The sequence below is a fragment of the Danio aesculapii genome, chromosome 12 (genome assembly GCF_903798145.1).
Source record: "Danio aesculapii chromosome 12, fDanAes4.1, whole genome shotgun sequence".
NCBI classification, from domain to species: Eukaryota; Metazoa; Chordata; class Actinopteri; order Cypriniformes; family Danionidae; genus Danio; species Danio aesculapii.
Window position 1 is genome coordinate 894,910 of NC_079446.1, and position 13,261 is coordinate 908,170.

Consider the following 13,261-nt stretch of genomic DNA (forward strand, 5'->3'; position numbering starts at 1 on the left):
AAAAAGTACTCCAGGGTGTTGAGTGTCTTGAAAGTACTGGAGGGAGAGGGTGTCTTGAACCTTTAATGCGTTATTAACACTATTAATACTACAAAACGGCACACAGTAGTGTTTGTAAGTATGTGATTTGGGACGCACCTTGTATGTTATTTGAATTCATGCAAACCCTGAGACTTTATTGTGACTAATCTAGAGTGATTGGACCCTAACAGTACTGGTGTCTGTGTTTGTTTTTCCGAGCAGCAGCGATGATCAGAATGTCAAGGAGCAGGTCACGTTTACCAAACCCGGCTCAGGAGCTGAAAGCAACCATGTGAATGAGAGTCCGGAGGAGGCTGAGGTTCTGCTGTCCAAACAGCAACAACAGTCCCGACAGCCTTCGTTCCTGTGGGCCCTGCTGAGAGCCTTCGGGCCCTACTTCCTCATCGGCTCCGCTTTCAAACTCCTGCAGGATCTCATTACCTTCATCAACCCTCAGCTGCTCAGGTCAGTAGTGTGCGCTATACTGCTGTTAACTTGAATAGCGTAAATGAGTTCACCCCTCACAGATCTTTCTTTTAAAGGGCACCTATTGTGCAGAAATCACTTTAATAAGGGGTTTAAACCCAGTTGTGTATAAGCAGTGTGTGAATATGTGTGTGAAAACTGAAGATCACAGTCAAACATTATAGACCCAAATTAATATGTTGAGGAAAACATTAAATAAAATGTTAATAAACAGGAAAAATCATGAGACGTGTAAAAATATATAAAACTTAGTTGAAATTGTTGATATTTTGTAGTTTGTAATTTATATTGCAATAACTCATTTGCATTTAAATGTAAAGCATGGAAATCATTATTCATAAAATCTAATTTGACATTTATTATTATTGCACTGAATGTTCAGCAAAAATAACAACAACATTAATTAACAGTCAATTAAATAAATTAATTAATAAATCAACAATCAAATAAATGAATAAACAATGCAATAAATAATGCAATTAATAACGTCATATATAACCAAACAAATAAATAAATAACACAAATAAATAAATAAAATAAATAAACAATGCAATAATAATGCAATTAATAACGTCATATATAACCAAATAAATAAATAAATAAATAACACAACTAAATAAATAAATAAACAATGCAATAAATAATGCAATTAATGACGTCATATATAACCAAATAAATAAATAAATAACACAAATAAATAAATAAATAAATAACACAAATAAATAAATAAATAAATGAATAAATAAATAAATAAACAATGCAATAATAATGCAATTAATAACTTCATATATAACCAAGTAATAAATAAATAAATAAATAAATAAACAATGCAATAATAATGCAATTAATAACTTCATATATAACCAAGTAATAAATAAATAAATAAATAAATAAATAAACAATGCAATAAATAATGCAATTAATAACGCATATATAACCAAGTAAATAAATAAATAAATAAATAAATAAACAATGCAATAAATAATGCAATTAATAACGTCATATATAACCAAGTAAATAAATAAATAAATAAATAAGGCAATAAATAATGCAATTAATAACGTCATATATAACCAAGTGAATAAATAAATAACACAAATAAATAAATAAATAAATAAATAAATAAACAATGCAATAAATAATGCAATTAATAACTTCATATATAACCAAGTAAATAAATAAATAATAACACAAATAAATAAATAAATAAACAATGCATAAATAATCCAATTAATAATTACATATATAACCAACTAAGGGCGACGCGATGGCGCAGTGGGTAACACGTTCGCCTCACAGCAAGAAGGTTGCGGGTGGAAGGGCATCCGCTACATAAAACATATGCTGGAATAGTTGACGGTTCATTCCACTGTGGTGACCCCAGAATAATAAAGGGACTAAGCCGAAAAGAAAATGAATGAATGAATAACTGACTAAATAAATAACACAAATAAATAAATAAACAATGCAAAAATAATCCAATTAATAATTACAAATATAACCAACTAAATAAATAAATAACATAAATAAATGAATAAATAATAATAACTACAATATAACCAAATAAGGTGAAGTGGTGGCGCAGTGGTTAGCACTGTCGCCTCACAGAAAGAAGGTCGCTGGTTCGAGCCTCGGCAGTTGGTTTTTCTGTGTGGAGTTTGCATGTTCTCCCCGTGTTGGTGTGGGTTTCCTCCGGGTGCACCGGTTTCCCCCCACAGTCCAAACACATGCGCTATAGGGGAATTGGGTAAGCTAAATTGTCTATAGTGTATAAGTGTAAATGAGTGTGTATGGGTGTTTCCCAGTGATGGGTTGCATCTGGAAGGACATCCGCTGTGTAAAACATATGCTAGATAAGTTGGCGGTTCATTCCGCTGTGGTGACCCCTGATTTATGTAATGTTTGATGCATTTATTGCAGCACTACCGCCTGGATTTTCAGCTCTATGCCACAATTTCTAGTCATATAAATGTTTTGCCTTTAATTAACCTAAAGTAATATGTGATTCAGTTCAGTGCTTTGTTGTCATTATGTGATATAATATCAGTATTGTGCAGACAGTGGAAAATATATGAATTTTAGCCCAATACCCCAACTCTACAAGCTTTTATTTTCGTAAACAACCCATTCTGTGTGTGCTGCTGGGAAATGGTGACTAAATGGTGTTTATCTGCTGCTTCTCAGATTTCCAGCAGATGTTCACAGCGCTGTGATTAATGCTGTTTTGTTTAATGCAATATTATAATGAATGTGGACCGTTTCATGTATGCACTCTCTTTAAAGCAACAGATGCTGTTTACTGATTAATAATCAACGCCACAGTGTCTGTTCTCTTATTTTAAAGGGATAGTTCACCCCAAAATGAGTTTTAACTCACTATTTACTCTCCTTCAAGGGGTTTCAAACCAGTGCAATTTTTTTTTCTCCTGTTCAACACTAAAGAAGATATTTTGAGGAATGTTGAAAACCTGTAACCATTGACTTCCATCATAGGAAAAATAGAAATACTAAGGAGGTCAACGGTTGCAGATTTTTAGCTTTCTCCTAAATATCTTTCTTTTATTAGAATATAGAAACTAATAAAGGTTTGAATCAAGAGTGAGTACATTTTGATCATATTTACATATGTTTTATTAGCCACATGGATTTATGTAATTTACTCCAGACAGGCAAAACAAATATGAATTATGCTTAGCTGTAAGGCGGTGTAATAATTATCTTTTTATAATGCCGTTCACCACAGGAAAAATCATTTGCATGCTGATTTGCTTCTGCCATGTTTGGTTTTTACACTCTGTGCTCATGTTTTACAATGCAAATATGTTTCTCTACAGTGCTTTGTGTCTTCTAAAGCAGCACTGTTAGTCAGATGTCTGGAATAATAAATGCAAATCTAGAAAAATCACAAAGCAAATATGTATTTTTGAGAAATAAAAATTTATTTTGTTAACAAAAATAAAGAACTGCAAAGGGAAAGTTAAGCTTTGAGAAATTAAAATAACATTTGTTAACAAAAAAGAACTGCAAATAAAAATCAAGCAGTCCAAAAAAATAAATAAATAAATGAAACGAAAATATTAACAATAAAAAAACTACATATATATATATATATATATATATATATATATATATATATATATATATATATATATATATATATATATATATATATATATATATATATATATATATATATATATATATATATATATATATATATATATATATATATATAATTATTTGCCCCCCTTTGAATTTAGTTTTCTATTTTAAATATTTCCCAAACGGGTTTTGTAAAGGTAATGCTATAAAAATGTTTTGTAGATATATAGTTTTTTTAATTGCAAATATATATATATATATATTGGACTGCTTGATTTTTATTTGTAGTTCTTTTTTGTTTGCTAATTTTATTTTTATTTCTCAAAACTTAATTTTCCATTTGCAGTTCTTTTTTTTTTACAAAATTTATTTTTATTTCTATTCTATTGTTATTGTGATTTTTGGAGATTTGCATTTATTTATGATTTTTTTTTGCTCAATATACTCAATTACTTTTTGTTTGCTAAATTTTCTTGTATTTTGCAAGTATAATTGGCCATATAGTCTCCATAGAGTTTTACTGTTTTTCAATCCATTCAGCTGATCTCTGGGTCTGAAGGAGCACTTTTAGCTTAGTTTAGCTTAGCTTAGCATAATTTATTGAATCAGATTAGACCATTAGCATCTCACTCAACATGAGCAAAAAGTTTAGATATTTTTTCTATTTAAAACGTGATTTTTTGTAGTTACATCATGTATTAAGACTGACGGAAAATGAAAAGTTGATATTATGATATATACACAGCACATGATAATAGTTCCCAATGCTGCATAATATCATAGTGCTGTGATATTGAGAATATAGTTCCCAGCTATATCAGCCTAGAAAATATAAACTTTTCAATTTCTGCTAGTCTCCGTACATGGTGTAACTACAGAAGAGTCGAGCTTTAAATAGGAAGATTAATCAAAACTCTTTGATCATTTTTGAGTGAGATGCTAATGGTCTAATCTGATTCAATGAATTATGCTAAGCTAAGCTAAAAGTGCTCCCGTCATCGGCTGAATGTATTAAAAATGTTCAAACTGACCTGTTTAACTCGAGATGAGCTGTGAGCTTTTTTAAAAAGTAAAGTTATTCGTGAATAATCCCTGCACTATTTTTTCTCTTTCATGAGGGAGTGAAAACCCAGCAAATGAAACCAGTGTTGTGGTTTTAAGCTGATTTTCCTTTGTAATTTCCAGGATGTTGATAGCGTTCACCAAGCAGTCAGGTGTCCCATCGTGGTGGGGTTACGCTCTGGCGTTTCTGATGTTCGGCACGTCTCTCCTGCAGACGCTCATTCTGCATCAACACTTTCAGTACTGCTTCGTCACGGGCATGAGGCTGCGCACAGGCATCATCGGAGCCATTTACAGGAAGGTAAAAACCCCAAACACTCGCTACTGACACATTACTGATACTCATCATCAACACAGTACACAAAGGAGGAGATGATCGTGAAGTGCTTTTAATGATGTTTGACGTAATCTCAACTGAAACATGAAGAGAGGGTGGGGCATATAGTAGCCCCTCCCTTTTTAAAAAAGCAGCCAATAGCATTTTGCTAATATATAAATATATTTGCAAAAAATATTTAATAAATTTTTTTATAATTTATAAACATTTAATAATAATAAATTAGAAATAATGAATAAATTAGAAATAAACATATGTACAGAAAATTAAATATGCATTTAAATTTTAAATGTATTCATGACACTGCAAAAATGTCTTAGTCTGTGTTTTTTAATCATTTTTAATTCAATTCTAATATAAAGGTAAATCCCATTTAAACAAGAAAGAAATCTTCCAGTTGAATGAGCTGAGAGACCAGACAAACCCTTGTTTGACATTATGTTTTTCATAGATTCAGTCATTGTGTGTGTGTGTGTGTGTGTGTGTGCGTGTGTGTGTGGCTCTCCATATGGCCTCTGCTCTAGTAAAACTGGAGAATAGAGTGTGTGTTTGAGTGGTTTTGGTGTGGTATGAGTGCCGGCGTGTTCACACACATCTGTGCTGCGTAATAATCAAACACTGCTGTGGGTGGAAAGCTTGTCTCCAGCAACATTCCCTGATCTACACGTGGTGTAAATGAGTTTTTCATGGTGTAAATATGGTCTAAATGAGTTTTACATGGTGTAAATATGGTGTAAATGAGTTTTGTGTGGTGTAAATATGGTGTAAATGAGTTTTTCATGGTGTAAATATGGTCTAAATGAGTTTTACATGGTGTAAATATGGTGTAAATGAGTTTTGTGTGGTGTAAATATGGTGTAAATGAGTTTTTCATGGTGTAAATATGGTCTAAATGAGTTTTACATGGTGTAAATATGGTGTAAATGAGTTTTGTGTGGTGTAAATATGGTGTAAATGAGTTTTGTATGGTGTAAATATGGTGTAAATGAGTTTTTCATGGTGTAAATATGGTCTAAATGAGTTTTACATGGTGTAAATATGGTGTAAATGAGTTTTGTGTGGTGTAAATATGGTGTAAATGAGTTTTGTATGGTGTAAATATGGTGTAAATGAGTTTTGTATGGTGTAAATATGGTGTAAATGAGTTTTACATGGTGTAAATATGGTCTAAATGAGTTTTGTGTGGTGTAAATATGGTGTAAATGAGTTTTGTGTGGTGTAAATATGGTGTAAATGAGTTTTGTATGGTGTAAATATGGTGTAAATGAGTTTTACATGGTGTAAATATGGTCTAAATGAGTTTTACATGGTGTAAATATGGTGTAAATGAGTTTTGTGTGGTGTAAATATGGTGTAAATGAGTTTTGTATGGTGTAAATATGGTCTAAATGAGTTTTACATGGTGTAAATATGGTCTAAATGAGTTTTGTATGGTGTAAATATGGTGTAAATGAGTTTTGTGTGGTGTAAATATGGTGTAAATGAGTTTTGTGTGGTGTAAATATGGTGTAAATGAGTTTTGTATGGTGTAAATATGCTGTAAATGAGTTTTGTGTGGTGTAAATATGGTGTAACTGAGTTTTACATGGTGTAAATATGGTGTAAATGAGTTTTGTATGGTGTATATATGGTGTAAATGAGTTTTACACGGTGTATATATGGTGTAAATGAGTTTTGTATGGTGTAAATATGGTGTAACTGAGTTTTGTATGGTGTATATATGGTGTAAATGAGTTTTACATGGTGTATATATGGTGTAAATGAGTTTTGTATGGTGTAAATATGGTGTAACTGAGTTTTACATGGTGTAAATATGGTGTAAATGAGTTTTGTATGGTGTAAATATGGTGTAAATGAGTTTTACATGGTCTATTTATGGTGTAAATGAGTTTTGTATGGTGTAAATATGGTGTAAATGAGTTTTGTGTGGTGTAAATATGGTGTAAATGAGTTTTACATTGTGTAAATATGGTATAACAGTTTTACATGGTGTAAATATGGTGTAAATGAGTTTTGTATGGTGTAAATGAGTTTGGCATGGCATAAATGAGTTTTACATGGTGTAAATATGGTGTAAATGAGTTTTGTGTGGTGTAAATGAGTTTTGTGTGGTGTAAATATGATGCAAATTAGTTTTTTTGCATGGTGTAAATAAGTTTTGTATGGTATAAAAATGGTGTAAATTTGTTTTGTATGGTGTAAATGAGTTATGTATGATGTAAATGTTAAATGATGTAAATTTATATGGTGTAAATTACTGTAAATGTGTTTTGTATGGTGTAATCATGTGGTTTTGACTCCTCTAATTCTCCGTGTCAGGCTCTGGTGATCACGAACGAGGCCAAGCGCTCCTCTACCGTGGGCGAGGTGGTCAATCTGATGTCCGTAGATGCGCAGCGCTTCATGGATCTCACCACCTTCCTCAACATGCTGTGGTCGGCGCCGCTGCAGATCTTCCTGGCGCTCTTCTTCCTCTGGCAGGTCAGAGCACTTCTGTTAAAGCCTGATAACACATTCACACCCTCTACAACAACACGTGATGAGACAGCATTCCAAAAACAACCAGTCTGTCTGCAAAAACTAACCCAGCCGAATCAATGGGTTTCTAATGTATTTATTTTTGTGGATTAATTCATGCTAACCAGCACAATTTTGTATTGTACTAATGCATTAGTAAATGTTGAGCTATGATTAATCAATGCCTTATGAGATCATTCATACTTAATGTTAGTAAGTACATTGACTAATGAATTATTATTCTAAAGTGTTTAAAGTAAATGACCTGTTTCTCTGCAGAATCTGGGTCCGTCAGTTCTGGCTGGTGTGGCTGTCATGGTCTTGCTGATCCCCTTCAATGCTTTCATTGCCATGAAGACCAGAACATACCAGGTCAGATCTGTGCCCACATGAAAAATAATGCAGTGAGAGAAATAGTTATTGAACACATTGTCATGTTTTTCCCGGGATTAATATTTCTAAAGGAGCTGTTGACGTGGAATTGAAGCAGATTTTGGTAAAAACCCAAAAATACAAACATAAAAATAAGATACAAAACAAATCAGAAGAATGAGTTGTGTGTAATAACAATGAGTGACAGAAGGAGAGAGTGCTGAACTACTGAAATGTCTTTAATGCTTAATATAAAAGGCTTTTTTAATGATGGCAGCTTAAAGACGCCTCATATATGGAGAATGAAGTCACATGCGTTGCTGAGGTGTGAGTTTCTCAAAGGCTTCAACAGAGTGTCAAAATCTTGATGGTTCTGTGGGTTTCATCTATCAAATCTGAGCTTTATTCTGTATTCTCTATTGGTTTCGGGTCAGGTGATTGGCTGGGCCATCCTACAGCTTGATTTTCTTTCTCTGAAAGCATCTGAGAGTCTCCTCGGCTGTGTTTTGGATCATTGTCTTGCTGATATGGTTTCATCTTCATCCTCCTGCTAATGTAGATGTTGGACTGAAGCAGCTGATGTTCATTTACACTGAGGAAGGGCAGGGGGTTGCTGAAGAACTGCTGAGAGATTTCAGCTGCTGTCTGGGCTTTCACTGCCTAAATACACCTCCCCTTCTTCATGTGTTCAACACCTTTTCCCTGCGTCATTTCATTTTATTACACAGAACTCCATTTTTTAACTAATTAGATGTGTTTTCTTTGCTTATATGGAGTTATTTGGTTGCTATCAGCATCTGGTGAATATTTCAAGTCAACGACACCTTTAGAAATATATTTCGATTTGTTCAATACTTATTTCTCCCACTGAATAGCAATGAATAGAAAATACTGTAGTGATTTATTTGAACCATACTATAGTCAAGTGTGTTTTGAGGGCAAAATTATTCACCCTCCTGTGCAATATTATTTTTTTATTAATATTTCCCAAATGATGTTTAACAGATTTAGGAATTTTTCACAGTATTTCCTCTAATATTTTTTCTAAAATAGAATAAAAGCAGTTTTTAATTGTTTTAAAGCCATTTAAGGTCAATATTATTAGCCCCCTTCAGCAATATTAGTGTTGGATTGTCTCCAGAATAAACCACTGTTATACAATGACTTGCCTAATTACCCTAACTTTACCCTAATTACCCTAGTTAAGCCTTTAAATGTCACTTTAAGCTGAATACTAGTCAAATATCTAGTCTAATATTATGTGCGGTCATCATGACTAAGATGAAAGAAATCACTTATTAGAAATGTATTATTATGCAAATTATGTTAATTAGGCAGTTAATTGGACAACAGTGGTTTGTCCTGTAGCCAATCAAAAGTAAAGTCTTAATATTGACCTAAAAATTAGTCCATTTTTTTAAAAACTACTTTAATTCCAGGCAAACTAAAAGAAATCCAGTAGAAAAATGTTCTTGCTCTGTTAAACACCATTTCAGAAAAATGGTTTTACAATAATGTTGCCTCAGTATCCTTAAATATAACTGAAAGTGTGAACAGAATTAAACTGCAGTGTCTTGTGTTCTCTCTCTTCTCAGGTGGAGCAGATGAAGTATAAAGACGACCGCATTAAACTGATGAACGAGATCCTGAATGGCATTAAGGTGTTGAAGCTGTACGCCTGGGAGCCGTCCTTCAGGGACAAGATCCTGCAGATCCGGCAGAAGGAGCTGCACGTGCTGAGGAAAACGGCGTATCTCAGTGCTCTGTCCACCATGGCCTGGACCAGCGCTCCATTCCTGGTGAATAACCTTCCTCATATTGCCTCAATGCAGCTAGCATCAATTAGCATGTTGCTAGTAATGCTTTTTGTATGAATTATCTCATTGCTAGCATGTTTCTAGTGTGAATTAGCATGTTTCTAGTCTGAATTAGCATACTTCTAGTGTGAATTACCACATTGCTGTCAAGTTTCTAGTATGAATTAGCATTTTTCTAATATGAATTAGCATGTTTTTAGCATGACTTTAGCATGTATGTTACTATCATTTTTCCAGTAGGAATTAGAATGTTGGTAGTATGAATTATTATGTTGCTAGCATGTTTTTAGTATGAATTAACATTTAAATAGTGTGAATTAACAAGTTATTAGCATAAATGTAGTAAGTATTAGCATGTTTTACCATGTTTCCAGAATTAGCATGTTGCTAGCACATTTCCAGTAGGAATTAGCATGTTTCTGGCATGTTTCTAGTATAAATCAACATGTTTCTAGTGTGAATTGGCATGTTTCTACTATGAATTAACATGTTTCTAGTGTGAATTAGCATGTTTCTAGTATGAATTAACATGTTTTTAGTGTGAATTAGCATGTTTTAGCATGTTTCCAATATTAGTATGTTGCTAGCTTGTCACCAGTAGGAGTTAGCATGTTGCTTGCATGTTTCCAGTAGGAATTAGTATGTGGCTAGCATTTTTTACATGGATTAACATGTTTCTAGCATGAATTTGCATTTGTCTTTAGCACATTGGCATAGCTTTAGTGTGTGTTAGCATTTAGCTAATGTTTCTAGTATAAATTAGTATGTTGCTAGCATGTTACTAGTATTAATTAGCACATTGCTTGCATGTTTATTGTATGAATTATGCTTCTAGTATGAATTAGCATTTTTGTATGAATTAGCATGTTGTCATTATGACTTTATTATGTATTAGCATGGTGTTAGCATATTTCCAGTATTACTGTATGTTGCTAACATGTTTCTAGTATGAATTAACATGTTTCTAGTGTGTTACCACATGTTTCTAGTAAGAATTAGCAGTTTCTAGTATGAATTAGGATGTTGTTAGCATGGCTTTAGTATGTATGTTGCTAGCATATTTCCAGTATGAATTAGGATGTTGTAAGCATGTTTCATGTATAAATTAGCATGTTTCTGAAATGAAATAACATGTTTATAAAATGAATTAGCATGTTTCCAGTATGAATTAGGATGTTGTAAGCATGTTTCATGTATAAATTAGCATGTTTCTAAAATGAATTAGCATGTTTCTAGTATGAATGGGCATTTTTGTAAGAATTAGCATGTTGTTAACATGTTTCTAGTGTGAATAAGCATGTTTCCAGTGTGAATTATCAAACTGATTTCCGCATAATAGGTGATTGCTTTGTGTTTGTTGTGTTCCAGGTGGCGTTGACCTCATTCGCAGTGTTCGTGAATGTGGATGAGAAAAACGTGCTGGATGCAGAAAAGGCCTTTGTGTCGCTGTCTCTGTTCAACATCCTGAGGTTTCCATTGAACATGCTTCCTCAGGTCATCAGCAGCATCGTACAGGTGAACACTCGCTAGAATGTCTATATGGATATGAGCGACATGGTGGCTCAGTGGTTAGCACTATGTCCTCACAGCAAGAAGCTCATTAGTTCGAATCCCGGCTGGGTCAGTTGGCGTTTCTGTGTGTGCATGTTCTCCCCGTGTTGGCGTGGGTTTCCTCCGGGTGCTCCGGTTCAGTCCAAACACATGCGCTATAGGGGAATTGTTGAACTAAATTGGCTGTAGTGTATGAGTGTGTGTGTGTGAATGAGTGTGTATGGGTGTTTTCCAGTACTTGGAGTGCATCCGCTGTGTAAAATAAATGCTGGAATAGTTGGCGGTTCATTCCGCTGTGGCGACCCCTGATGAATAAGGGACTAAGCTGAAGGAAGATGAATAAATAAATGGATGTTGTTGGCTTCAGTGTTTCTGTTTGTTTCTCATATTCTATAATGACCCACTTCTTAACACTCGTCTGGCAGACACATGCAGATTCCTTCATCGTTTAGATGATTGTGTAATATTTCTGACGTGAGATCGGCTTATTCATGGATTGTTTTCTACAGAATGACCATCTCTTTTCTCCTGTATTGTTTTTTGTCTGTGATCAGGCCAGCGTGTCTCTGAAACGCCTGCAGGATTTCCTGAATCACGATGAACTGGATCCCGAAAGTGTCGACAGGAAGAGCAACACAACAGGTGAAGAAGAAGAAGTTTATTTTATAGACACTCAAACAAAGAGCTGCCCGGTACTGGGAAAGCATGCAATATTGTTTTTGAGTATTGCGATAATGAGATTTCACATATATAAGTGACTTGCAAACGTTATTTATCAGTCATTTCCAAAAATTGTTATGCTCATATTAAAATAAACAGCTCATGGGTCTTATTCTGAGCTTAAATTAAAGGTGCAAACATTTACACTAACTGACTAAAGTCTTGTGGTGGATCTCAGTTGTAAGAGCAGCAGATAATACCTTGACTTCTAGTTGATCATCTGTAAAAGTGGCAGAAGGTGGATTTCTCTGCTGAATCATCTGTTGATCTGCATCCCAATCATCACAATACTGCAGAAGACCTACTGGAACCCACATGGAGCCAAAATTCTCACAGGAATCAGTCAAGTTTGGTGAAGGAGAAATCATGGTTTAGTATGGGGGTGTGAGAGAGATCTGCAGAGTGGATGATCAACATCAACAGCCTGAGGTATCAAGACATTTGTGCTGCCCATTACATTACAAACCACAGTAGAGGGACAATTCTCCAGCAGGATAGCGCTCCTCATACTTCAGCCTCCACATCAAAGCTCCTGAAAGCAGAGAAGGTCATGGTGCTCCAGGATTGGCCAGCCCAGTCACCAGACATGAACATTATTGAGCATGTGAAGGAGGACGTGTTGAAGATGAACACAAAGAGTCTTGATGAACTCTGGGAGTCCTGCAAGAAGGCTTTCTTTGCCATTCCAGATGACTTTATTAATCAGTGATTTGAGTCATGTCAGAGATGTATGGATGCAGTCCTCCAAGCTCATGATGGAGTCAGACACAATATTCATTCTGTTTCCACTGCAGCATGATCACATATACTATACTGGACATTATTGAAGCTTCAGTGAGCAGACTTTAGTCTAAGCAGAGTCAGACCTTACTGTCCTAATCAAATCAGTCAACATCAAGACATGATCAGATTATATTGTGCTCAGATAAGCCTCATCTAGAGGCCTTTACCTTTCATATAAGACACTTCTGATACCAAATCATCAACTAGAAGTCCAGGTATTATTTCTTGCTTATAAAACTTGAATAGGCAACAAGACCTTTGTCAGGTAGTGTAGACTTTAAAACACCATGAATGACTGAAAACCTCTGCAGAAATTCTGATTGTTATTGTCTGTTGTTATTTTATATGTACGTTCACACTTTAAAAAAAGTTCATTTGATTCAACTATGAAATTTAAGGCAGTGTGGGAGTTTCTGTTTCTGAATGATTGTGAAATCTGTGCTTCTGCAAACTTCCTCTGCGCTCTGCAAACTCATGTTCTCTCTGTCTGCAG

General features: G+C 34.2%; 1 protein-coding gene across 1 annotated transcript in view; it reads left to right on the forward strand.

Moving 5' to 3' along the window:
- LOC130238836 (ATP-binding cassette sub-family C member 3-like) overlaps window positions 1-13,261 on the forward strand; it is a 64,723-nt gene that overhangs the window by 8,134 nt on the left and 43,328 nt on the right. The window contains 7 exon segments of the mRNA XM_056469952.1: window positions 244-486; window positions 4,795-4,972; window positions 7,328-7,489; window positions 7,805-7,897; window positions 9,493-9,696; window positions 11,083-11,229; window positions 11,820-11,907. Coding sequence (XP_056325927.1) covers window positions 244-486; window positions 4,795-4,972; window positions 7,328-7,489; window positions 7,805-7,897; window positions 9,493-9,696; window positions 11,083-11,229; window positions 11,820-11,907 — 1,115 coding nt within the window.